The sequence below is a fragment of the Pararge aegeria genome, chromosome 6, assembly GCF_905163445.1.
Source record: "Pararge aegeria chromosome 6, ilParAegt1.1, whole genome shotgun sequence".
Taxonomy (NCBI): Eukaryota; Metazoa; Arthropoda; class Insecta; order Lepidoptera; family Nymphalidae; genus Pararge; species Pararge aegeria.
Genome location: NC_053185.1, coordinates 11,325,347 through 11,350,084, shown reverse-complemented (window position 1 = coordinate 11,350,084; position 24,738 = coordinate 11,325,347). Strand labels below are relative to the sequence as shown.

The 24,738-nt window shown below is 35.8% G+C and overlaps 2 protein-coding genes across 4 annotated transcripts; one reads left to right on the top strand and one right to left on the bottom strand.

Annotated features, from left to right (window-relative positions):
• Nucleotides 1-242: 242 nt before the first annotated feature.
• LOC120624191 (probable cytosolic iron-sulfur protein assembly protein Ciao1) lies at nucleotides 243-4,942 on the top strand. Of its 2 annotated transcripts, XM_039890574.1 has the most exons (6): nucleotides 249-471; nucleotides 1,990-2,211; nucleotides 2,761-2,892; nucleotides 3,000-3,176; nucleotides 3,723-3,916; nucleotides 4,728-4,942. In XM_039890574.1, exons 2-6 carry the CDS (start codon nucleotides 2,009-2,011, stop codon nucleotides 4,910-4,912), a joined length of 891 nt encoding a protein of 296 aa, XP_039746508.1. In that variant the 5' UTR covers nucleotides 249-471; nucleotides 1,990-2,008; the 3' UTR covers nucleotides 4,913-4,942. The 2 variants fall into 2 exon arrangements, with proteins under 2 accessions (XP_039746507.1, XP_039746508.1); XM_039890573.1 differs by lacking the exons at nucleotides 1,990-2,211; nucleotides 2,761-2,892; nucleotides 3,000-3,176; nucleotides 3,723-3,916; nucleotides 4,728-4,942 and adding exons at nucleotides 581-869; nucleotides 990-1,177; nucleotides 1,251-1,841 and having other exon boundaries at nucleotides 243-471.
• Nucleotides 4,943-4,953: 11 nt separating this feature from the next.
• LOC120624190 lies at nucleotides 4,954-23,024 on the bottom strand. 2 transcript variants are annotated; one of them, XM_039890570.1, is made up of 6 exons: nucleotides 22,866-23,024; nucleotides 9,320-9,478; nucleotides 7,051-8,383; nucleotides 6,291-6,894; nucleotides 5,316-6,184; nucleotides 4,954-5,244 (listed from the first exon to the last, which is right to left on the bottom strand). In XM_039890570.1, exons 1-6 carry the CDS (start codon nucleotides 22,920-22,922, stop codon nucleotides 5,144-5,146), a joined length of 3,123 nt encoding a protein of 1,040 aa, XP_039746504.1. In that variant the 5' UTR covers nucleotides 22,923-23,024; the 3' UTR covers nucleotides 4,954-5,143. The 2 variants fall into 2 exon arrangements, with proteins under 2 accessions (XP_039746504.1, XP_039746506.1); XM_039890572.1 differs by having other exon boundaries at nucleotides 5,406-6,184.
• Nucleotides 23,025-24,738: the final 1,714 nt, after the last annotated feature.

Here is a 24,738-nt window from a genome sequence, read left to right as displayed (position 1 = left end):
GATTCCAAATTCCCGCTTTAAGATATTTTAATCTTGGTGCTCAAAGTTTGTACGTTAGGTAGTCACTAGATGGCAGTAATTTAATTCCTCTAATTTTTATGTTTATTAAATATTGTTTTTCAAAGGGAAAAAGCAAAGATATATCACCGTACAGCCATAAATCATTCCTCTTATTTAGGATCATTAACTGAGTTTATATTATAATTCTACTTGGACTTCGTGAAGTATGGCCTAACTAATCCATGGCCGTATAATAAGTTAAAAAAGTTATGTAGGTTCTGCAAATGTTCTGTGTCTGTCACAAAGTTGACATTAAGGGTCTGTAAACATAACCTAAATTAGAAATTAGCACTTTTAGTTGCGATTGCCAAGAATTTAATGATAATTGTCAGTGAAAAAGCTAATAATTATCGTGAGAGTGAGGAATTAACGTGCTTGGAGCATTAGTTTAATTCCGCACTAAGATCTTGGGTAATATAATAACTTTTACTAAGACCTAAATACATTTTAATTGGTTTGTATATAAAACTAAGTTGGAAAACAAATGTTTATTTAGTGAAAATTTATAAAAAATTTTTAGTCAAGATTGTTCAGTAAAATGGCAAAGTTGGAATTATTGCAATCGCTTAGCGGGCACAAGGGTATAGTTTGGAATGTATCGTGGCACCCCCTTGGCAAAATATTTGCTTCTTGTGGAGAAGATAAAATTATCAAACTATGGGGGAAGGAAGGTGAAAGTTGGTCAACTAAAACTGTATTAGTGGATGGTCATCAGCGCACTATTAGAGAAGTTTCATGGTCACCTTGTGGAAATTTCATAGCATCAGCTAGTTTTGACGGAACTACGGCTGTGTGGGACAAAAAAAGTGGTGTGTATGTTAAATTTATTGCTTATCTTTAGGAAAAACTCCTTCCCTTAATCAAGATTTATTCATGGGGTTTGGCATTCAAGGACATGTAAGTAATTAAAAAACCTTATATTTTAACAGGTCAGTTCGAATGCAATGCCACCCTAGAAGGACATGAGAATGAAGTAAAGAGCGTTGCTTGGTCACCTTCTGGTCAACTTTTAGCTACATGTGGTAGAGATAAATCTGTGTGGGTATGGGAAGTTGCTGGTGAAGATGAGTATGTCTGTGAGGCAGTCCTGAATGTACATAATCAAGATGTGAAGAAAGTTTGTACTATTGTCTTCATAATTAAAATTGTTTCTCTTGCCAGTGACACTTTAAAGGTAATTTTCTTTGTAGGTTGCATGGCATCCATCCTCAGACATTTTAGCTTCAGCTTCATATGATAATACTGTGAAAATGTATAAGGAAGATCAATCGGACAATGATTGGACCTGTGTAGCAACATTGCAGTCGCATGAATCTACAGTGTGGAGCTTGACATTTGATAAGTCTGGTAAAAGATTGGCAACTTGCAGTGATGATAGAACAGTCAAAATTTGGCAAGAATTTGGTCCAGACAATCAGGAGGGTGTCAATCTTGAGGATAGGGAATCAATTTGGAAATGTGTTTGTACTCTGTCAGGATACCACACAAGATGCATTTATGATATCACTTGGTGTACTTCAACTGGACTAATTGCCACAGCTTGCGGTGATGATATCATAAGAGTTTTTAAAGAAACTGATGACTCTGACCCTAATGCACCTACTTTTGACCTAATACACACAAAACTTAATGCACACTCTCAAGATGTGAACTGTGTTAAATGGAACCCATCAGGGAATCAAGAACTTGTGTCATGCAGTGATAATGGAGAAGTTAAAATATGGAAATTTACTGAACAATAATGATTAAGAATATTTTATTGATTCTACATGTTATTAAATTTTGTATAGAATTGTTTGTACATATTTATATCATCTTAATTCAAATAAATTCTATTTGTTTCTGCAGTACAGATTTTAATTAAGTTCACCTCAAACCTATTAATTGTACATGTAGGGCACAAGTGTTTAATAATTTTATAATTTGCAGCTTACTCTTATTTAAACTGATGTTCATACAGTTTGGAAATAGGCTTTTTGTGAAAAGCTATTATTACAGAACATATTCCAAAACAATGTCAAAGATGTCTAGTGGTGAAAACTCTGGTATTAAACTGAGTGATGTTATATTAGCATTGGAAAAATTTGCCCCAAAGCGTCTTTCCGAGCACTGGGACAACACTGGCCTGTTAGTTGAGCCTTATACACCCAGGTAAATTTGAGCTCATTTATAATTCAACACAGTTAAAAAAAGTACAACCTTGTAGGTTTCAGTATTCAAATCATTTTTCATGTATATTTTTAGTTGTTTATGGTACCACAGATACTTTGCCCCAGCAGGGCTAGCATTATGTCCCCTGACAAAAGATATAGTTAAAATGTCCACCAACACGGGAACATGGAATAAGAGAAGTTAACCCCCGTTTATTATTACACATATATTATAAGGGTATTATTTTCACTTGCGGGCCAGTGCTCTCAGTGTTGATAAAGCTGTGGGAGAAGATAAATTCCCCGGGGAGATAATTGTCTCCTGCCCATGCTAGCCGTGCTGAAGATCTTTCGACCCAGTATATACATAAAACCTCAAATTGTAGGATGTAATGGAAAAATAAATCAATAATGAAGTAGCAGTCCTTACATAATTGGAATTCATTTCGTTTAAAAATATGTGGTTTTATGTAATGGTTTTGCTTAACTAAATCCAATCGTATTTATAACTTATCTATTAATGGAAAAATTACTCTTATTGTTTTTGTAGGAATGTTACTAAAATACTATTGACTAACGATCTGACGGAAGATGTGGCACTGGAAGCGAAAGACAAACGTTGTGAAATGATTATTTCTTATCACCCTCCAATTTTTTCCCCTCTCAAGTCAGTCATTCAGAGGTAAGATTTATGAAATCACAGAATAAGTTAATTACATAGTAATTTACAGTATTTTATTAATTGCTCTTACTTCTCAAATAGGTATTTAAAAAATATTTTAATTTTAGTGCCTGGAAAGAACGTGTAGTGTCACTGCTTCTTGAAACGAGGATTTATCTATATTCTCCTCACACAAGTTGGGACTCTGTGAAGGGTGGAGTGAACGATTGGCTTGCATCTGCTTTTCCATTTAATAGTTCAGTCCCAATTATACCTGGCGATGATCCAGAAACAGGAGCTGGCAGGTAAGAGACTAGGATTTATTTTCTCAAGTTAGATAAGAAGTAAATAAATCGCGTTTGCTTTCCCGAAAGCACGTAACGTTTAAATCCAGTCACTATCAGAAAAACAGTTACTTTGTCCTACAATGTACTAGTATTATAATATACTAGCTTCTGCTCGCGATTTCGTCTGCGTCTCCAGAATTGGGTCTAAAGCCTCGTAGCTCGTAACAAAATTTCAATTTTCCCTCGAGAACTGCTTAAGGATTCGGGATAGAAGGTAGCCTATGTTCCTTCCCATGTAAAAGGCTACATGCTTGCCAAATTTCATCCAAATCCGTTCAGCCGTTTTTGCGTGATTGAGTAACAAACATCCACACTTTTACATTTATAATATTAGTAGGATTGTAGACCAAACTAACATTACTTAATGATGTTCCTCCAAAGTAAACATTGAGGTTAGAGATGTACAACAAAGTTAAATTAAATAATTGGCATTTTCAATCTCAGTAACAGCCAGTCGAAATTTAACTAATACCTTGATAACTCTAATTTTGAATATGCTTTTAGGCTGTTGACTTTTAATACAGACTTCAATATAAGTCAAGCAGTGACAAATGTAAAAAGGCTAACAGGTCTACATCATGTCCGATTAGCCATTGGTACGAACAAAACAATAACTAGTAATGTTCGAAGCGTAGCTCTCTGCGCTGGATCTGGTGGTTCGGTGCTGAAAAAAGCTAATGCGGAACTTTTTTTAACAGGTAATTTATATATCCTCATATACACACACATTTTTTTCCTTGTGAAATCCTTCGCTTTTTGTCTTTAAGAGAGCAGATTTGTATTCCAGAATAATCCGAAAAAACCTTTACATGCCTGTGTTTTTATCTGTATTTCTCACTGTCCTTAGCGTAAGTTTCTAAGGAAGGAATCTATTTTAAAACTTACTCGAGGGACTTTTTTTTAAGAAGTTCGACTTAAAAAATTATTACTCTAAATTTAAAGCAGGGACAAAGATTTTAAGAAGTTTGAATTCATAAATAACCTCATACTTACTTTATTGAAGTTACTGAAGCCAAGGCAACGAGGGATGTTAGAGTAACACTCGGGTGTTACTCTGAAATTAAGGGTTTTGTTAATTAGATCTATTTAGATGTGATCTAGAATCCTGAGTGTATGAAAGAGGTAAAGGGGCGTCCAAACGAAGACACTATTACTCCTTCGTTAAATACACATAATTCTTTTCACATCTCACGAGTAATTGAAATCAAGGCTAGTTTAATAAAAACAACCCTGTTAAAACTTTGGAAAGAAATTGCGTTCTTAAGATAATTTAAAGATTTTAAACTAAGATTTTCGTGGTTAATGAACCTTTCTTAAAGAAAGGTCAATAGGTAAATACAATGATAATAATATTATGGTGAACACGATCTATTCTACTGGGTCGAAATATGGACAAATCCCATAATAACATCGTGGTACCCGTTGAACTATTTTTAAGAAATTCAGATGAATTGTCCTGTAATATGTAATCATTGAAAAAGTGGTGTAAATAAAATACTTTTGTTTTAGGTGAAATGCTTCACCATGACATACTTGATGCTACCCAGAGAGGAATTTCTGTCATTCTTACCAATCATTCAGATTCAGAAAGAGGATTTCTTCGGGGATTCTCTTCACATTTACAAAGTCAACTCGAAAATCAAGTCGACGTTATAGTAAGCGAATATGATAAAGATCCATTGTCAACCGTTTAAGGCAATAAATAATGTAAAGATTGTTTTATAATTAATTTATTAATACGTTACTCAATAGCAGTGTTAATTAGCAAAGTATTACATTATTTCAAATAGTCGATTGTGAATTATTGTGAGATCAATGTCTTCTTAATTAATTTTTATTATTTAACACAACGTAAGCCTTTTACAATAGTTTCCTACTTCCAAAATTAATTAAGAGGTAATCACCTTAACCTCGACAACTAATGCTTATAATAGCTGGCAAGATCTTTGTACATGTGCGTTTGCCTTCCTTTTCCTGCTTGTCGAGTCCCGATTGAATGTATTCCAATATCGTTCGCGAAGGTGGACTGAAATATGTTCATGTGTAAACTTATTTATCGCTCTTTTAACTTATTATAGCATGCACACGATTACTTACGTAAAGCTATTTTGTTTAAACTTTTCTCTTTCTTGTCAGATTCTTGACAATTTTTATTTTCAATTGCCATAACTTTTCTTTTATACGTACCAGGCCCTTTTTTAATTTTACAAATAGATGAAAATGTCCCGTTTTTGTCATCATAGTTTATTACATATTTGCTGCGTTTGGGCTTTGTTGACTTGTCCAACTTTGTATCGGGCATCTTATCTACTTTTTGAGGTATAAAGATATCCCGGCTTGATTTTGAAGGAGACTTATTCTCATTTGTTGTAGCTGTAGACTGATTATTGAGAGCTTTTACAGTGTCTTTCTCTTTTTTAGGTATGTTTCTTTTATTTAGTGCATTTTTATCTTCTAAAATAACTTTCGTTGAGTTTTGGTAACTATTTCTTTTTAATGAATCGTTTCTCTGTATAACTTTTTTAACATTTTGAGGAGATTTTTCAGAGCTATTTCCACGTATTATTAAGTCTGGTGTTATTAGTTTTTCAGTCCGTCTTGGTGTTGGTTTTTTTAAAGAAAGTTGTTGGTTTTCTAGTTTTATTTCATATTTCTTATCCATATTTCCATAGTGTATGATATCGCTGGGGTTAGATATATTATCATATTTTTTAACCGGAGATCCACTTTTTGTTTTGGTTTCATGTTTATTTGCTTTCCGATCCTTATTTATGGAAGTTCGCAACCGAACCGCCTTAAGGCTTGTATCTTCCAAAGTAGGATCTATTTTTTCTTTTCTTTCCTTAAAGTTTACATTTGCATAAAGAGGCGTTTCTGTATCACGCGATGTTGTATCTTGTATAAAGTTAGAAGTTTGATTTTCTTTGTTTCCTTTTGTACTTTTTAAAGCATTGTTGGCAGCTTTTCTAAAAAAAAAATTAGGCCAACGGTTATTAACGCACATGTTAGAGTTTGTTACATTTGTAACAAATCACAATTACAAAGTTATCTTATTCATAATACTAAACTTACCCAGATGAAATTAAATTGTTTCTTGCAATGATTTTAGAATCTTTTTGCCTTAATTGTTTTTCTTTAATGTTGCTTGATTCGATTTTGATATGATTCTTGTTTGATTGATGTTTCAATGGGTCTTTATGTCTTTTTAAACTATTATTTCGAAATTCTGAGAAAATTGACTGTTCGGCGCTTTGTTCACTGATTGGTTTTAAAACTCTTTGTTCACCTAATGAGCTGGTCTCTTTGTAGTATTTAGATCGTGGACTTGGAGTAGGAACTTTGTTCATATTATATTTTGTGGGAATATTTTGATACTCCAGGGCGTCATCAGATTCCGCTTCACTGTTACAAACGCTATTAGACACTTGTTGCACTAATTTGACAGAATGAAATATTTCTTCTTGGAGGTAATCTTCACTCTGAATATGTTTACAGTTTTCATTCTTTTCAATTCCAAAGTATGGTAAATCCCTTTCTCTAAGTTCTCTTATTTTAGTTTTACTCACTTCTGACGATACAGGTAAAACTTTTTTTTTCAGTGATTTTTTATCTAGAATCTTTATTGGAATAGTGTTGCATATCTTGTTTGCTTGTTTGCTTTGGCGTTCTTGTGGACCTGTAACACATTATTTAGCAAATGGATGTCCATGGTTTTATATATTAATTATACTTATATATTATCTTTTATTATATGTTATTATATCGTAAAATAATTAAAAATTTTAATATATTTTAGTATTTCAAAGTTATTTATTAAAAATAATGAAAATACCTTTACTTCCTGTCCTATGAGTGTTGTTTGTCAGTAACGTTGAATCTAAGTCGCTCAAACTGCTGGAAATAGTTTCGTTACTATATCGTCTCTCTGATAGCAATTGACTGTTTATAAGAGAAACTGCAGTTGTCTTTGTCAAGCTTCTATCTAATTCTAGGCTATTAGTGTCAACACTAGAAATCCCAAGTACCATGTTCTCGCCAAGAAGATATGGCTTGGGTTTCGGAATTTTGTTTTTGAGAATACTTTTTGTAGCTGCTGTATTCTCATCGATTTCCCCACACTCAGTATTCGAAAAGCCTTGATTGGTGTTTATCTCTGAAAATTCAGACTTCTCCCCAAACAGTGTTATGGATCTGTCGACTTTGTTGTTCAAGGGGACAAAGGCACTACGTCTTCTTCTAAAGTCAGTTGAAGGTGGTGGCTTTTCATCAGTTGCTATTATGTTAACAGTTCCGCTATCTGCAGCAAAATGCAGTTCTGTTTTGCAGAATTCGACCCTTTTTGTTCTACGGTCACCGTCATCAATAAAAATTGTCCTTTCTGTTTTCTCGTTGGTTTGGGTTTCAAACGGCAAAGTAATAGACACTTTGCCTGAAGATTGTAAAGTTATATTGCCATCAGTTGGTTGAGACCCCGGTGCACGGTAACTTCTCGGTGGAGTCATACTGGTATCTCTATAAGAATTCGACCTATTTCTTGAAAGCCACTGCTTAAATGACTCATCTGCACGACTTTTTTCACCACTTACGATGTGTTTTGTATTGATGAGACTATTCAATGATTCGTCAACTATTTCTGAAGATTTACATATACCACTATCTGTAGATGAGTCTATGGTATAAGAGTTATTTTGAGGTAATACATTGTGATCTAGCGGCGACGTATCTTCGAAACTGTAACTTTTTCTTCTACTGTTCCATTCATCAGTGCTGTTTAAAATGGATGTATATTTAAGAGTACTCAATGCTACTGGCGCGTCTAATAATGGCGAAACCCTAGTGTTAATAATATGGATTCTATTTTTATCATCACTTTGTTTACTTTGTAAAGTTTTTTTAAACGTTCCGTTAGGCCTTGAATCGAGATCAATAATACTTGCATTATCTGCTGACGATGACTCTTCACTAGGCATTCGAATTGAATTATTTGCTGAAGAACGTCTCCATTTGGACGGTTCAGATATATCGTAATCGTCTGGCTCAGTCACTTTGTAATTTTCTCTCTCAACTTCACTATCCGGCAACGACTCTAGCGGTGTTGAGGATATTTCCAAGGGTTTCGATAATGTTAGAGTAGGTTCCAAGAAGTTATACCCGGACGATAAGACCTGAAAAATAAATTTACCTTTGTTACAAAAACTCTGCATTTATTAAAAGACTGGATCAATATAACCTCAATCATCATCGAGTCGCAGGGAGCAGCTGGACGCAAGACCGTGCCGACAGGATCTCCCTACAAAATACCTAAGTCCAGGAGTCGACCTGCAGTGGATGACATGATAGTTTTTATTAATTGTTATAATCGACGTCCAAAGCTAATGGCCCACTTGATGGAAATGGGAAACCGCAGCCTACAAACAGAGCAACACTTCGCAGGGCAAGCGAGGAACACATCCTCCAAAGTGACGCTTCTGTGTCCGTCCACTTGGGGATGGTTCTTCCCCGAACGAGCTCTGCCACAAAAAGCTCTACTAATAAAAAAAAAAAATTATCTTCGTAATATCGACAGCCCCTTTAATATATTCAATGTTAAGCAATAATCGAAATAATTTAAGTTTGGTAACCTACAGATAAAAAACATTAAGAAATTTGGAAGCAGCTGATCAAATGAAGTTCCTGCCTATTCAAAAATTTGTTCTGCTGCTTGGAACGACCGCACCGCGCTTTTTACACTCGATATAGGATGCTTTTAATACACCGAACTATTAATTTAATTCAATAATATTATTTTTTTTAATAAATAGTAGACATCGGACAGATTACTCCAACTTGGATTCGCAATAAAACTCCGTGTCCGTCCTACGGCGAAGTGTGTTGGTTACACTCAAGCTTACCTCGCGATAAACAGAGAGCGCACGAACTGTTTAAGGCAACCGCAATAAGTTTTTCGCGATACTGGTACTGTTCTTGTCTGCAATTTACCGCCTGCATCGCTGCTTTTCCTAGACGTATCGCGACGACGCGATGGTTCGTGTTATTGGCGGAAATTAGGCCGAAACAAAAATAAAAGTCACCGTGTATACGCTATAGTATGTAAAGCGTACCTGTCTGGAGGATTGCATCAAGTAGGACGAGGCGGGTACGCCCGGGCCGGCAGAGGAGTGGTACGCAGCGCGCATGACGCGCACGCGTGCACCCGGCGCGCTTGCGTGCAGAACTTCCATGGCGCGGGCGACTCTGCGGGTCACACCGCCTTCTGTCACCTGCATTGATAAACATATTGTTTGCGTCATCATTGATAATTTTGTATATGTTACTATTTAATAGTTTATTATATGTATCATCATATATACCTACCCAATACCGGCTCACTACAGGGCACGGGTGGACTATGGCCTAAACCCTTCTTTTTCCGAGAGGGGACCCGTGCCCTGTAGTGGGCCATTAATGTGTTGATGATGATGAGTAACCACCCTGTCGGCGAACGATTTAAAGTTCCATTACGATACCGCGGAGAAAACGTAGGGATATACATAGGTATATATAACTGCCGTACATCTAACAGGTTAAAACCAATACTTTTAAATACTTTTCTTAATCCTTACTTGTAATATGAGCCGATTGCCTAAGTGAGATTAAATGACTGCAGTAATGTATTAATAACACAGGCTACATCGTAATAATCTTGTAAAGCGTAGCAAACTTGCGCAATAAGCAACTTAAGCTCGAATGTGGTATAAGTATTCAACGACTGGACCGTGGCAAAGAATTCCTAAATCTAAAATTAAATATTATTATTTATAGTCAAAAACGAAAACTGATTCGTGTAAAGATACTGCACTGGGCATTTGTCCTTGGACCTTCTACTGCATAACATTTTGATAATATACTTAGTATACCTATAGAGAAATATTGAACAATTAAAATAAACATCATTCATAATCATTTTATTCGCTCATTGGAAACCCGGTTATAAAACCAAATTGGCATGCAAATACAACTGAAAATATAACCCTCCTTTTGGAAGTCAGAAATAAATCAGTAGGTACCTAACCGAACACATTCATAATTTCATCACGATTAAAATTTTACCGCCGAAAGAATTAAGCACGGCTCAGATATAATAATATAAAGCTTTTGAGTTGGTTTGGTTTAACGCGCTAATCTCAGGAACTGCTGGTTCGAATCGGAAAAATCTTTTTGTGTTAGATAGTCTATTTATCGGCTTATAAAAGATTTAAGACCATAACAGTGACATATCATAGTGGGTTCCGGGACGGTCATTTACGATTGACTATTTGAATGCGAAAGTGCGCCTGTTTGATTGTTTGTGATAGATAGTCTGTATCCTTGTGATAAGTGTCCCACTTTGTATCCTGGCAAAACTCAGGGATGCCGTCTCCGCAAAATTTAAATAGTTACTGTGCTCCTATTGTTTTCCATTGAAGTGTAGTTGCAGTTTTTTATCCGTTTTTTACTAAATCAATTATTTCTAGTTCTGTAATAAATATTTGGATTTTACTTTAAATAACTCATGATTATTAAGTGCATTCTATAGGCATGATTAACTTGATTTTAACTTGATGTTATAAAATAAACACTGATAAGCAATGGTAGTACCCTAAGCCCCCTCAATAAACCACGTCAGTCAAGCCATTATACCAAATATACCAAATTTTATAACTTATTTTTAAATTTTTATAGGAATTTGTAACCTAAAATTCTGATAAGGTTCTTTTTGTTTTTTCTTTCCTTCAGCATGGCTTGACCAATCTTGCAAAATGTGTAGGGTAAGTACTTGTGAAGACACTTGGTTCTTAGCTATTAGTTGGATCTGGTAGTTGGTTTATGTATGAATGAATGACAACACTTTTATTGTGCACCACAGAGAAAATTCACAAAATACAAATACTGTATAGCGTTACGGTATGAGGTACAATTTGAAGGCCTTATCGCTATATAGACAATCTTCCAGGCAACCAAAGGCGTAGAAGTAAATGCTATTGATGCTAGGTAGGTGGTACAATATACATACACCTATGTAAGTATATTGGTACTTTTCTTTAGACGCAGTATTCACTATATGAAGTTCCTAGTTCGGGTCCGCTAGTAGTATTATGTCACTATAAACCACACGTTCTATGACCTTCATTTAGGCAGGCAACTATTTTATTGTTATAAGTGACGTGGACATTAAAACGCGGAGGCGAAATGAAATGGTGATTGGCGACTGTGATTGCTATCTATCCGTATCCGATTGTCTTTGTCTTTTTAACTATTGGCTACTACATACTACCTATTTGGGTTATACAGTGTGTATCGCATAGCCGTACTTACTTTTTTAATACGAGTCAATGTCTGTCTGTTTGTTTGTTTTGCTACCTAGGTCACGTTCAACACAACTATAACTAGTCTTATAATCGGACGGGGGGTGTGTAAGTAGGTATGTAGGTACCTACTACCTAGGCAAATAGGTAGGTAAGGGGGCGTTCATAAAAAACGTGAGATGTTTAAGGGGGGGAGGGGGTCGAACAAATCGCATCTAATCTTACGTTGGAGAAAGGGGGGGTCTCGGCAAATATCACGCAATTTTTTTTCTGATTGAAGCAAAAAAAAATTATAATATTTTGATCCATTGGTCTTTTTACAATAGCAATCCAAAGCGTTAACGTAAGAAACCCACATTTTGAAAATCTTACGTGAGATTGGGGGATGGGGGAGGGAGTTGAATAAAATTTCACGACATCTCACCAGAGGGGGAGGGAGAGACAGAAAATTTAAATGTACACAGGACAGTAGGTGTATACTAAATACACATAGACGGGATTAGCGGAAGAAGAAAGTAACATTTCAACTTTTACTCTTACGATGAGTGAGAATTATTAAAAAAAACCCAAAATAGAGGTTTCAAAATCAGGAAACATCAAAATTATTTATCTATAGAGATACCTAATAATATAACTATACCGCTTTAGTGAATATGTTAATTGCTCGCGGCTAGCAGTTGTTACTGGTTTCACTAATGGATCAAGGTAATGTAGGTAGGTATCAGAGAAATATCTGACGTCATCCGTATGCAAACTGAAACCCAAACTAAGGTCGCAACTCGCCCACTGATAGTGCGAGCAAACACCGGTGTAGCTTAGTATCTTAGTTCACAACGGTCAACGTATATTGAAACTTTGGTAGGCAAGTATTTGCATAATAAGTGGTAATTAGAAGAGTGCGAATTTATAATGAACGGTACTACCGGATGTCAACAGGCGGCGATAGGTTGAAGTATGGTCATTGACTTTGTCTGTCTGTTGAGTCTTAGCTTTTTATCCCTCCTTATACACATGTGTAAGAGAATGTCTGTGTCCCGTCCAGCTATGGGACATACCAATGATGGTGTAAACGATTTGCAATGGGATTTGCAATATCAGTCAGTATTAAAAACATAACTTATATGCATTTTCTACACGCGTTTCTAAAAACATCGCTGCATAAATTTCTGGTTCTGTAGTCAAACAAGGAATCCCTAAAGATACAGAATTTCTGTCAGTGCGTTTATTACGCTGATATTTTAACAGATACTCTTTAAACTAACGCAAACGACATGTTTTAAACGCAAAGTGACCGCAAAGTGCCCCTTAAACGTATAAATATTTATTTAACGTATAATAATAAAATAAGTGTGCATTAGAAGAGTGAATTTTTGATGAACGCACCGCGCCAACGGATGTCAGCGGGACGCAACGATAGGTCGAAATATGGTCGATGACACTAGTTGTGTGTAAGCGACTTAGTAATTTGGAGTTATTCTTTGACGTCTTAATGAGAATCACCTCGGGGAACGCCGTTTATAACTCACTGATTCATGGAAACGTCACGCTCTCGCATATAAAATACCTATGGGTACTTAACACGAAGGTATCAAATAATAAATAACTCATGTCAACCGAAATGACGCATACTTTTTTTTACTGATTAATTAATGTTATCTTTGTGTCTAAGTTAAGCATATCTGTGGAGCGAGATACGGGAATGGCGAAAACACATCAAACAATATACGAGTATTAGATCACGCTCTAAAAACTAGACTCCTACGCTGTGTGCCTACCTACCTACTTGTAAATTTGAAACGGAAATAATTTAGATATTCTATAGTTCGTACCTAACGCTTACAAAGTTTTCATTCATAAATAGTGGCCATCCGAAAAAGCTTGTGCAATCTGAATGACAGCGATCTACGTTCTTGCCAATAGCATGAAGGTAGCCTGTGATTGCGCGTCTCACTGTTTAGTTTTCTATACCAAAGTGGGTAGGTAACTTGTCAAATATTTTGAAGTTAAACATCTTTTGGCGCGTTAGGGAAAAATTATGAGAGTAAAACGCGCGCACAAAAAACCTGAAGTTAGCTATAAGGTTTGACAGTGTACACTTTCAATTGTCGCGGTGATTCAAATGTACGTAAATCTCAAATTATAATGTTGGTTGTCCGATAATGAGTATATTAGTATTCCAAATTTATTTATGTTTATTATGTCCATTTCCTTAGTTATATAGATTTTTTTTTGTGATATATTAATAAACTTTATTCAACTGATATACTTAATAACTAACTGATATTGAGTTATAATAAAACTTTCAACTTATTGAATACCTTTTCTACAAACGGAGAAAAAGGCGAATGATGAAATTTTAGAAAAGATTTTAAAATTTAATCTCGTTACGCTAAAGGAGTATAACTTCTAACGCGTGTACATAAGTACACACAAGTTTTTTTCACAACAGAGAGTTTTTTTATAACATGTAGATATACTATTATTATTATCTCCTCATGTTAAAAAACAAACTCTCTTTTCGCGTCTGTCTGTTTATCCTGCTCTGTTTAAACTCCTTCTCAACCACTCAACTGATTAAGATGCGGTTGTAACTATCGTTTAGATTATTTTTAACATGTATAGAAAAAAAGAATATTATGCAACCAAATCCCGAAATATTCATTTGCATGGTGTAAAGTAACTAAGCAACTTCACTCTTTTTTCTAATTTATACCCGTGCGAAACAGGATCGCATCACTTGCTTGTATATAAAACATGCGCATTGTTGATCTAGTACTTACTTTAGTGGTTAGCGTCCCTGGTGCAGTTCCTGGACTGAAAGCGTAACAAACAAATAAACTTTTTTATTAATTTCTAGCAATTCACCCCGGAATTTTCCAAAACAGTCTTCCTTATTATATCTTTAATTCCATATATTTGATAGTGCAGTTCTCGAGTTATGGTATTTCTATCACGATGATTTATATCCATCATCATCAATAATCTCCCAGGGGTTTGGCAATGATCATAGAGGTAAATGGTGGTAACGGCTGCCCGTTCTCCGTTATATTCTCTTAGTCGCATCATACGACAACCGCGGGGAGAGTATCTAGGGTCGGCGACCACTGTACTCTATTGTAGGTATCTATTGAAATAGCTTAGTTTCTTCACTTTTACTTCACTTTTGCCCCCAGGCTCTTAGTTTCATGGCTTAATTAACACTCTCACCGCCACGTGGACTGCTGGCCGCCCACGTAAATTTGAGTGTAACGAGCCAATATTGTTTTTTAAATTTTAACTGGCAAGCCACGTGGGCGGCCGGCATACCAAAATTAGCGCGCCAAATTTGCTGTTATATTTACTTGTCATAACTTGTCAAAAAGTTATAAGGCACGCCACCCGTGTAATTAGGTCAGTTGACCGCGCGCCGCCCACCTAGCCTGCGGAGAAAGACTTTTGGCGCGCATTTTTGCAATGTCGGATTTTAGTGACTCTGATTCGGACTATCAACCGCCGCCATTATGGGATGGATCTAATTCGACTAGCAGCGACTCGTGTTTATCTCAAGACGATGTTTCACTTCTGCACGAAAGCACACCAGTGCCCCCGGAGCCACCGCGACCTGACTGGCATCAACCTAACGGATCGCGACAAAAGAGGTTTCCATTGGATATACAACCAGGTATTAATATTTCTAACAATTGTAACAGGGAACTTGATATTTTTCGATTATTTTTAAACCAAGATATTATGGATCTTATGGTGCAAATGACCAATTGTTATGCTAATAAGGTAAAAATACTTAAAGTTGTCACACGCAACATGAGACTTGCCAAATGGACAGACTGTACTGAAGAAGAAATTTTAAAATTCTTGGGCCTGCTGATTTTTATGGGACTCAATAAATTACCTAAAATTAGCGACTACTGGAGCAATAAAAAACTGTATAAAAACGAAATAGCTCGCCAAGCTATGAGTAGAAACCGATTCGAGCTGTTATTGAGATGTTGGCATTTTGAAGACAGTTTTTTCCATGCATCAAATACAGACCGTCTTATAAAGATAAGACGTTTGGTGCAGTTACTCACAGCCACATTTCGAAATGCCAAAACACCTGGAGAATATATCACTGTGGACGAGACCATGGTAGCTTTCAGAGGGCGTATAAAATTTATGCAGTACATTCCTGGCAAAAGACACAAGTATGGGATCAAACTTTTTAAAGTCTGTGATGATGACGGTTATACGTACGACCTTATCGTTTACGAAGGTAAAAACTCAAGCGGGCAAACCAATACACCTACGAATTTAGTAATGAAACTATGTCAACCTTACCTAGGGGTAGGCAGGAGTGTGGTGACGGATAATTATTATACCAGCGTCGACTTAGCGCAACAATTATTGCAAAACGATACGCATCTGATTGGTACATTACGCAGAAACAGGAAAGGATTGCCGAAAAAAGTTGTTCAAGAAAAATTGAACAAAGGTGAAATGATCGCTTTAGAAAACAATGACGGTATTCTTATACTCAAATGGAAGGACAAGCGTGATGTTTTAGCTTTGTCGACAAAACACTCTGTTGGTTTTGTTACTGTTACGAGCAAAAGGAACCGTAACAAGAAAGTTATGAAACCTACCCTGATTGCTGATTATAACAAACACAAATGCTCCATAGATTTATCAGATCAAATGGCAAGCTATGCCAAGCCTGCCAGAAGAAGTATCCGTTGGTTCCAGAAGCTAGCCATAGAACTGTTATTTTCGACTGCTGTCACAAACGCTTTTATAATTTACAAAACTCATAAGCAGCTTAGTAGCAAGAAGTACACCATAACGGATTTCAGAGAGAATCTCTGCTTGCAGATGTTGGGAATCACTTCCAGTTCGAACTCAGTGGGTAGTTTGCCAAGGCGGCAAATACAACATAAATTCAGTAAATCAACACTTACTGATCATAGAGGAAGACTTATTCGGCGACGATGCATCCATTGTTATAAAAAAAACAGAGATGCTGGACTATCAGCTAAAGAAGCCAGAGATCAAACAAAAAAGGTAAATACAGTGTGCCTGGAATGCCCAACTAAACCTAGTGTTTGTGGACAATGTTACGCAGAAATCCACATCCAAATTAATCCTTAGTTTTTTTATTACGTATTTTGATTTTTATAACTGTGATTTTGACTGCTTTGGATTAATAAATAATAAATAATATTTTTCTAATACTAGTTTTACTCATTCAATTTTTATCCTTATATTACTTTAAATATAGTCCAATTTTCATCAATTTTTTTTTCACGGGTAGCGTTTTAACTGAACTAATCAATGAAGTCATCTTTGAATATTTATCTAGCAAGCCAAGCTCTATAAAATAATATGAATTTGTGGGATCACAGCGGACCCCACGGCCTGCTGATAAAGTCAACGACGTATCCCGCCGATAGCCCACATGGCATGCTACACAAGTTATTTAAAATCGGACGTGGCGATAGGTGGAAGAAATCGCATGGTAGGCGTGCCGCCCACAGGGCTTGCTGCGCTAGAAAAACCTTAAATAAGTATGGCGGTGAGAGTGTTAAGTATGAGGACCCTGTTCCTCTATTGGCTCTATTATATGTAATACAGAGTAGTAAAAAAACTTACTTGGCCTGTTAGCCGAAACTACTAATAAATGACTGCCTATAGATGTCCATCGGCCTGTCGTCTTCATATTCTACCCTTGTGCCTAATTTATACCTAACTTATCCCCATAAATTGTTTCATAAAATCTGCCACTTTGTACGAATATCTGTCAACACAGACTTTACAGAAAGCAAAACGCAAATGCGCTCGTGATTTATTGCCAATTCCGAGCTTTCTTTAGTTTACAGTTAGGAAGTTATTCAAAAATAAAAGTTTCCGTTAAAATAGGAGATAGAGTGGCTGCTCTACGTAAGTTCAAACAACTCTAGATAGGGTGAAAAGTAACTGTATTTGTTAATGTTGGTGTAAGTATATGGCACGGGTTGGCACGTTTCACTACGGAAAACAAGATCCTGAGTTCGAATCCTGGGTCGGGCCAAAAATTGTTAGGTATTTTGTTTTTTTCTGTTAAAGAATTTTTTAATACCATCCCTGATTTAGAAAATTGACGGTGACAACCCCCGCGCCTCGTGACTACAATAGTCGATAAGCCCATCAATCTCCATTTATGCAGCGTGGTGGGTCTAAGCTCTAAAACCGTCTCTCCTATGACGTTTATAGGCTGCGGATGTTGATAGAAAGTTTTTTTGGAATATCACGGAACCTAATCGTATTCGTTTGTAAACGCACTTGACCATTTTTTTATTAAGTGTTAAATACACCTTAAGTATCTCAAATTATCTTTTAGTCATTAGAATTGCGCATTGAATTCCGTACATGGACTAATATTCACGTAGTTGTTGCGGAGTTTGCCTTTAGGACACCAAGCCGTAGGTACCGTATTCGTATAAGATTACGTAAGAAAATGATAATTAAATGCAATTCAAACCTAAAGACATGCAAAGACATGTAAAAACTTGTAACAGATGTTGCTTGTATTTTAATGTTTGATCATCAAAATATAAACTATTACCGGCCCACAAAGAGCATGGTTCTCCGTCCACAATGAAAGGGTTTTAGGCAGTAGCCCACCTCGCTGGTCCAGCATGCATGATGGTTAAAGTTATATCTCCTGAAAAGGTATCAAATTTGCATGCCCACCTGCCAGAGCACTACAGTAGGGATAAGAGAAGTATATAAGTATATATATTTACTGAGGGGACGCCTGCCATTACCAGACGGGTGATCAGTCCTCTGTAAGGACTATTCCACCCTATTGCCCAAGTTGAGACACAGGTTTATTGGTGTCCCGGTAGTAGTCTCTTTTGTCAACCTCACGATATCCCCTATAGAGAGGTTTGCGAGGTCTTCTACACTTATACTGTCCTTATCTTGTAGTTCCCATCTTACCAGCGCGTACATGGGGCACTCAGCTGTGAAATGAAACCTGGTTTCCACCTCACCACACTCTGGACAGGATGGATCTTCTGCAATGTTCATTACCGATAGGTGCCTATTTAAAAGGCAATGTCCTGTTACGTCTGCTACTAGTGCTATATTGGTTCTGCTCTGTGACATTAGTTGTTTTGTCTTCTTCTTGTCGAAAGACTTGGGAAACTATTTCGATTGCCTATATTGCGTTGAATTGATCTATCTTGCGTTCGATTAACTTTCCGTGATGCCTTGGAATGTATGTATGGAATGATAAGAGAAGTATACCCCTGTTTATTATTTGGGTATTATTTCACCCCTGCGCCGTTACTCGGACAGTTGATATAGCCGTGGGAGAAGATACAATTTTGTCCTTTCCCGGGGATAAATGCGGTGCGGATTGTTGGTCTTCACACGCATTTGAGAATATTATGGAGAACTGTCAGTTATGCAGGTTTCCTTACGATTTATTCCCTTCACCTTTAAAGCAAGGATAATTTAATTGCTTATGACGCACATAACTTAGAATTGTTAGAGGTGCTTGCTGGGATTCGAACTCGACTTCTTGAATGTGTAGCCGAAGTCATAACTACTAGGCTATCTTAATAATAATAATTATTTTATTTTTAATTGGTAAGTATGACCCATCTACACTATTATATAACAGAATAATTAAAAACTATACTAAATATACAAAAAGTTTCAAGTTAGAATTTCTGCCTCCAGGCGGCCCTACATGGAGTTTAATATAAAGCTTGTAAATTGGAGAGTCGTATCTATTTTTTAATGCTTTCAAAATGCCGTTACTGCTTACCCACGTTCTTTTCATCAGTGCTATTCGTTTTCTTCTGATGGCAAAAAAGTCATCATTATGAGCCCTCGCGAACATTTCTGAAGCACTATAATAAACGTTGTAAGCCCTGAAACTATCATTATACTGAACTCGTAGGGCGTTTAGCGATGCCTGTGTATAGCTGGTATAATGTTTGTGTCATCGAATAAAAGTCGGATCTACAATACCAGTAGGTAGATAAGTAGTTTATAATTCGGAACGACGCGGTTCAGCCTCGGAGTGACCTTTACACAGGATTTCCGGGATATTGCATACGAGCAGTGCCAACAAATCTTCCAAACAAAGGTTTGTTTATGTAATATTCTCTTTCATTAATTTTATCATCCTCCTCAGTATATTCCTTGACAACCTCCCTGGCGCAGTGGTTAACGCCGTGGTCTTGTGGACGTCCTGGGTACGATCCCAGGCAGCGGCATTTTGGGACAAATTTGAATTTACAATTTCTGAATTTTGTAGGCTTCAGCCGTGGTTAGTCATCCTACCGACAAAGACATGCCTCCAAGCGATCTATCGTTCCGGCACGATGTAGCGTAGAAAACGATAAGGGATAAGGGTTTATATTACTGCTTTACCCTAAACCGCTACCATTTTAGACTGTAGCAACACTTAACACTGGTGATGATGCTGCCAAGGGCTGACTTGAGTGGAATAGAATAAATTAAAATATCCCCCTGGGGGCCCCTGGTTGGGTACAGGCTTCCTTTTTCACTATTTATTATTTTGTTTCTTTTAATTTAAGCAATTTAATATCACTTGCTATAAAAGTGTAGTAGGTATAACATCATCCAGAGTTCTCTAAAATTTTCCCGGTGTGTGAAGTGTTAAATCCGCACTTGACCAGTGTCGTGAACTACGACATAAACCTTTTTTAATCTGGGAGGAAACACGTGCCCTTAACACTTTACTCTACTTCTTCACTTTGGGATTGAAAACTGGATTGATAAATATGATGATGATCTTTTAAAAATAATAAACATTCTTAAAGAAAAACAATCTGTTTTTATTTAAGTTGAAAGTTAGAGAGTAAAGTAATGATAAACACACTTGTAATTTATATTATTAACATGGTTTAAAAATATAAATAATAATAAAATTGATTTAAAAATGACCACTAAGTGGTCAGAAGCATCTGAAATACGATATTTATTGTTGAGGTATGCTCTGAATTATCAAATTTATGGAAATCATAATAGAATCACCAATATTTTGTCATAATTAATCATTTATTTGTTTATTTGTCTTTTGTTTGTCTTTTGTTTGTGAATAAATAATAGGAACCTACTTATTGTAATACCAAATTACGACCTCAATAAATTATTCATCAATCAGTATAGAAAATCCAAAATTATAAAGTTCCGCGAAATCTCTGGATTAAAAACAAAAGACTTCAACGCGTATACGGCATTTCACATTTAGAGAGTATTTACGAATCGCGCCCGCGCCGCGTCCTCATGTATAAAAACACATTAAGCTTGTTTGTATATTATTAAATTAATTTGACCTTATACGCAGGTTACCTTGAGTAGTGCGTTGTTATATTTCCCGAGAAATGCGAATATGTATTTTGCAAAGTGGAAAAGTAAATAAAACTTTTATGAACCAACAGTATGTTCCCAGCGATAACAAAGCGGTGACTTATTTTTGTTTATTTGTACGTTATCACTAGCGTATGATAATGGTCGTTAAAGCCAACTAGTTCTTTCAAGTAATCTTTTACCCCTTTTTCTCTTGAACTTTTGAAAAGTCAAATCTGTCTTTTTGTAGTGACTCTATCATTTCGGAAGACAGACTCTATGAAGCAGAAGCTGGCAAGATCCTCAGAAATTCTTTTCAAAACTCAACAATTCAGAAGTCAACATTTATTTTTCCATATTTTCAGAGATAAAAGCAGAGTCGGATGCTTCCATACAACCTTGTCATTCAATTCATCAGTTGTATAGTAACCGCTCTGTAATAAATGTGTTTTAACTTATAACGCTTAAACTAAACGCAATGTTACGTTAACGTTAACTTTATGCATTGGTGTACCCAAAATTTCCTTAGTATCATACCTATTAAGTATTAAAGCATATAGGTACGCATACTCACGAATGAGCTCTGTACCAATCGCAAAAGATATGCAGATGTCGCTTATTTATATCCATTTCGAGTATGTCGGTTGTTATATCCAATTTTTGTGTATTAAGACTGAAGTTGCCTAAACTTATCTATACTAGATACACCATGAGAAAGTGAATTCACAGGAGTACAAAAAATAAAGTTTCCTATATTAGCAGAGTCAGGAAAGATAGAAATTGTGTAGTTTCTTCACGATTGACACTTTCACCTCTCACAATGAATATGTATAAGGCGTTACTCAATTTTTACACTCTAAGTGCTAAAGTAAACAATGGTAGGTAGAGATTTGATAATCTGGTAAGTACTATACCTAATAAAGCATTTATTATTGACATACTGTGGTTAGTAAACTAACCACATTTAAGTACCGTTGGAGGAATCATGTTACATACGTTGGAACACTTATTATATGTTAGCTTTTGCCTCAGATTAAAAAAAATATGCATTGAAAAACAATCAATTCGGGTTGCCCTTATCTTGCCGTTTTTTAACTATTCCTGGCAACCAGTTTTTTTCTGGATGAAAGGCTACGCAATATTCATGACGATCTGTTGAATAATCAGGTAGTTAAAGCATAACAAACAAACAAACTCACTTTAGAATTTATATTATTATGTTTGAATATATACCTAATTTGTTTTGCAAATTTTAAATAAACTGCAGTAAACAGACTAAGCGTAATTTCTGAGAAAAAAAAATACATTATAAGTAAATTGTTATTTCAAGTAAGTACATAAGTGCCTTCGGCTTACAAATACACATCTAGATACTATTATTAGTCACATCTAAAGCCTTACTTGCGTCTTTTTACCCAAACTTCATAAAAAAGAACACAAAGATTATAAAGTGGTCCAGACAAGATTCAATGAATATTGGTATTGACCTTTAAAGCACCAGTGTGAGTGATTCATTTTTGCCTATCACAAGATATTGCTCGCTCAGGCGGTCGGGTCGCGTAAGTTTTTAAACCATATAAGGAAACGACAGGTTAATACTTTTGGCAATGACCGCCCGTACCTAAACTTAAACGCTTTATGTAGGTATCTAAGGAAACAAAAATATATCTAACCTCAAACCTGTCCGTTAACACGAGAATAACTTGGTATACTTAGATGCTCAAGAACGAAAGTTTAAATGAAAGATAATAAAATTAAAATAACATTATGCCCTAGTTGACTTTTAATACATAAATACTAACTATCAAATAATAGTTCAATTAGGTACCTATTTATATTTTATGAATGGAGATCATTTGCACTAGCACCAAGTTATTGCACTTTTAAAGGGGAAAGATACATATTTCTTTAACATCGTTAATATTCTTTAATTAGAACATAAAGAAACTGTAACCTAGAATTGCACCATGTCTTAGAGTCTCACCTTCCCGTATTCCGCAGAGCCTGCCCACTGCTTGCGCCATTGTTCCGCCACTTCCATGTCTGTCTGTCGGTGTTAGTTTCTCGATCGCTGCAGCTACACTCGGTGTTAGATGACGCACGCCTAAATATAACCGCGCTCACGTTCGGTTTTTGCGCTGGCGCGAAGCCTACTGACTTGTAAGTCGCAGCTTACGAAGCAGCTCTCAAATTAAATAACTTTATTTCTTCTGTTTGCAAAAACATTGTAGGCACCAATTCGATGTCAACGCCCACTAAAGATTTCAAGCTACTACCCAGACGACGCTTCCTACGCTCAAGTATAAGTAACTAAGTAGGTATGAGTTGCAACATTCCAAATGGTATGCATTTATGCTTAGTTAGAGTACTTTGTCTTAAAAAGTTTAGTAGGAAACATAGTACACGTCTGAAAACTGAAATTATGAACTTTTACCCGAAAGTTATCCCACAGTAGAGCAGCACCACTTTTGACCTTCTGTATTTTATGTTGATATTACCTAGACATTTATTATATCTAAATTTACTTTATCCGTGGTCAGTCTTTTTACAATATAAACCGAATGTTATGTTTTTAAACAGTCGTGCTTTAAATGGGTTTATAGAGAGATGTAGGTAATGACACTGGAGCCCATAGGTATATTAGAATCTAAAAAAGAGGATCCACATAATGTTTACAATGAACCTTTCTATACTTCCATACTAATTTAATATTACAAAGAGGAAAGATTTTTAGTTTGTTTAATAGGCTGTGAAAGTAATGGACCGATTTTAACCAATTCCTCGCCAAAAGAAAGCAAAATCATGAAAGTAACATATAAATAATTATCAAAAAAATTGGAGATTCAAATATTGTAACCCAAATTGAATACATGATTAAAGTACTAATAAGTAAAAAAAATGTCCATGAGGGAATATATCTTATATTTAACTGTCAAAGTTAAGTCGTTATAGCAGCTTTTGTGTTCTAATATATTAATTCATTCCAATTTGACATTTAATTAAGAAGTTATCGTTATATTTTTAAAGATACCTATGTACGCTTAATTGAAAAAGTTCTATTGAAAAACTACACGCGATTTAAAAAATAAGAACTTAAAAAGATCTGTTGTACTACACCTTAATTGAATTCTACACATATTCTAAATAAACTGTTACTACGGGATATTGGGTACAATAAAACAAACAAAAAAAATATCTTTCCATTTTATAATACCTTAATGTCTTTAATGCATTGCAGTTCAATTGTAAAATGTGCACCTAAGTATTTAACGGACTGCCAATTGCCATGGGTTTGATTGGCTTACACCGCGACATTTTTGCTACATTAGGTAAGTAATCATTTTCATACTCGTCGTAACTTCTAAACGATAGGTCCAATTTGACGAATAAAAGATGAATTTGTTACTCATTTAACTCGATGGCTTCGAAGAAACTGTGCATTTTTTAGAGATAAAGTACCAAGTTTATGTAGATTAGGTCGTTTGAAGTCGTTGTAGAAATAAATTTGATATTTACAGAGTTGCCCTGCTCCCATCTGCAGACTTATTACATGAAATGCGAAGTCCAACTCTGGAGTTACGTACATACTTATCGCAAGTTATAGTAAATATAAAGACTATATTATCGTAATGTCCATCATCAGTAGGTACAGCCACATTATTGTCAGTAGTAGAGTAGGTATTAGCCTATTAATATCCTAGCACTCCTATATCATAGAGGATAGGAATATAGAGGTTACATTCACCACGCTACTCCAAAACGGGTTGGCAGGCTTGTAAAGATTATTATTATCAAAGTTAGTGACACTGTACGGCACGCACGCACAACGAAATAATTATCTCTTCCCATTTTTTATT

Bases quoted from the DNA above. Each gene is read 5' to 3' on its own strand.
- LOC120624191 (XM_039890573.1), top strand. From the start codon at position 599: ATGGCAAAGTTGGAATTATTGCAATCGCTTAGCGGGCACAAGGGTATA. The intron at 870-989 runs GTGTGTATGTTA...ATATTTTAACAG, and splicing joins TGTGTGGGACAAAAAAAGTG to GTCAGTTCGAATGCAATGCC. The intron at 1,178-1,250 runs GTTTGTACTATT...TTTTCTTTGTAG, and splicing joins ATAATCAAGATGTGAAGAAA to GTTGCATGGCATCCATCCTC.
- LOC120624190 (XM_039890570.1), bottom strand. From the start codon at position 22,922: ATGGAAGTGGCGGAACAATGGCGCAAGCAGTGGGCAGGCTCTGCGGAA. The intron at 6,895-7,050 runs GTATTTTCATTA...AATGTGTTACAG, and splicing joins TCATAGGACAGGAAGTAAAG to GTCCACAAGAACGCCAAAGC. The intron at 6,185-6,290 runs GTAAGTTTAGTA...TTTTTTTTTTAG, and splicing joins AACAATTTAATTTCATCTGG to AAAAGCTGCCAACAATGCTT.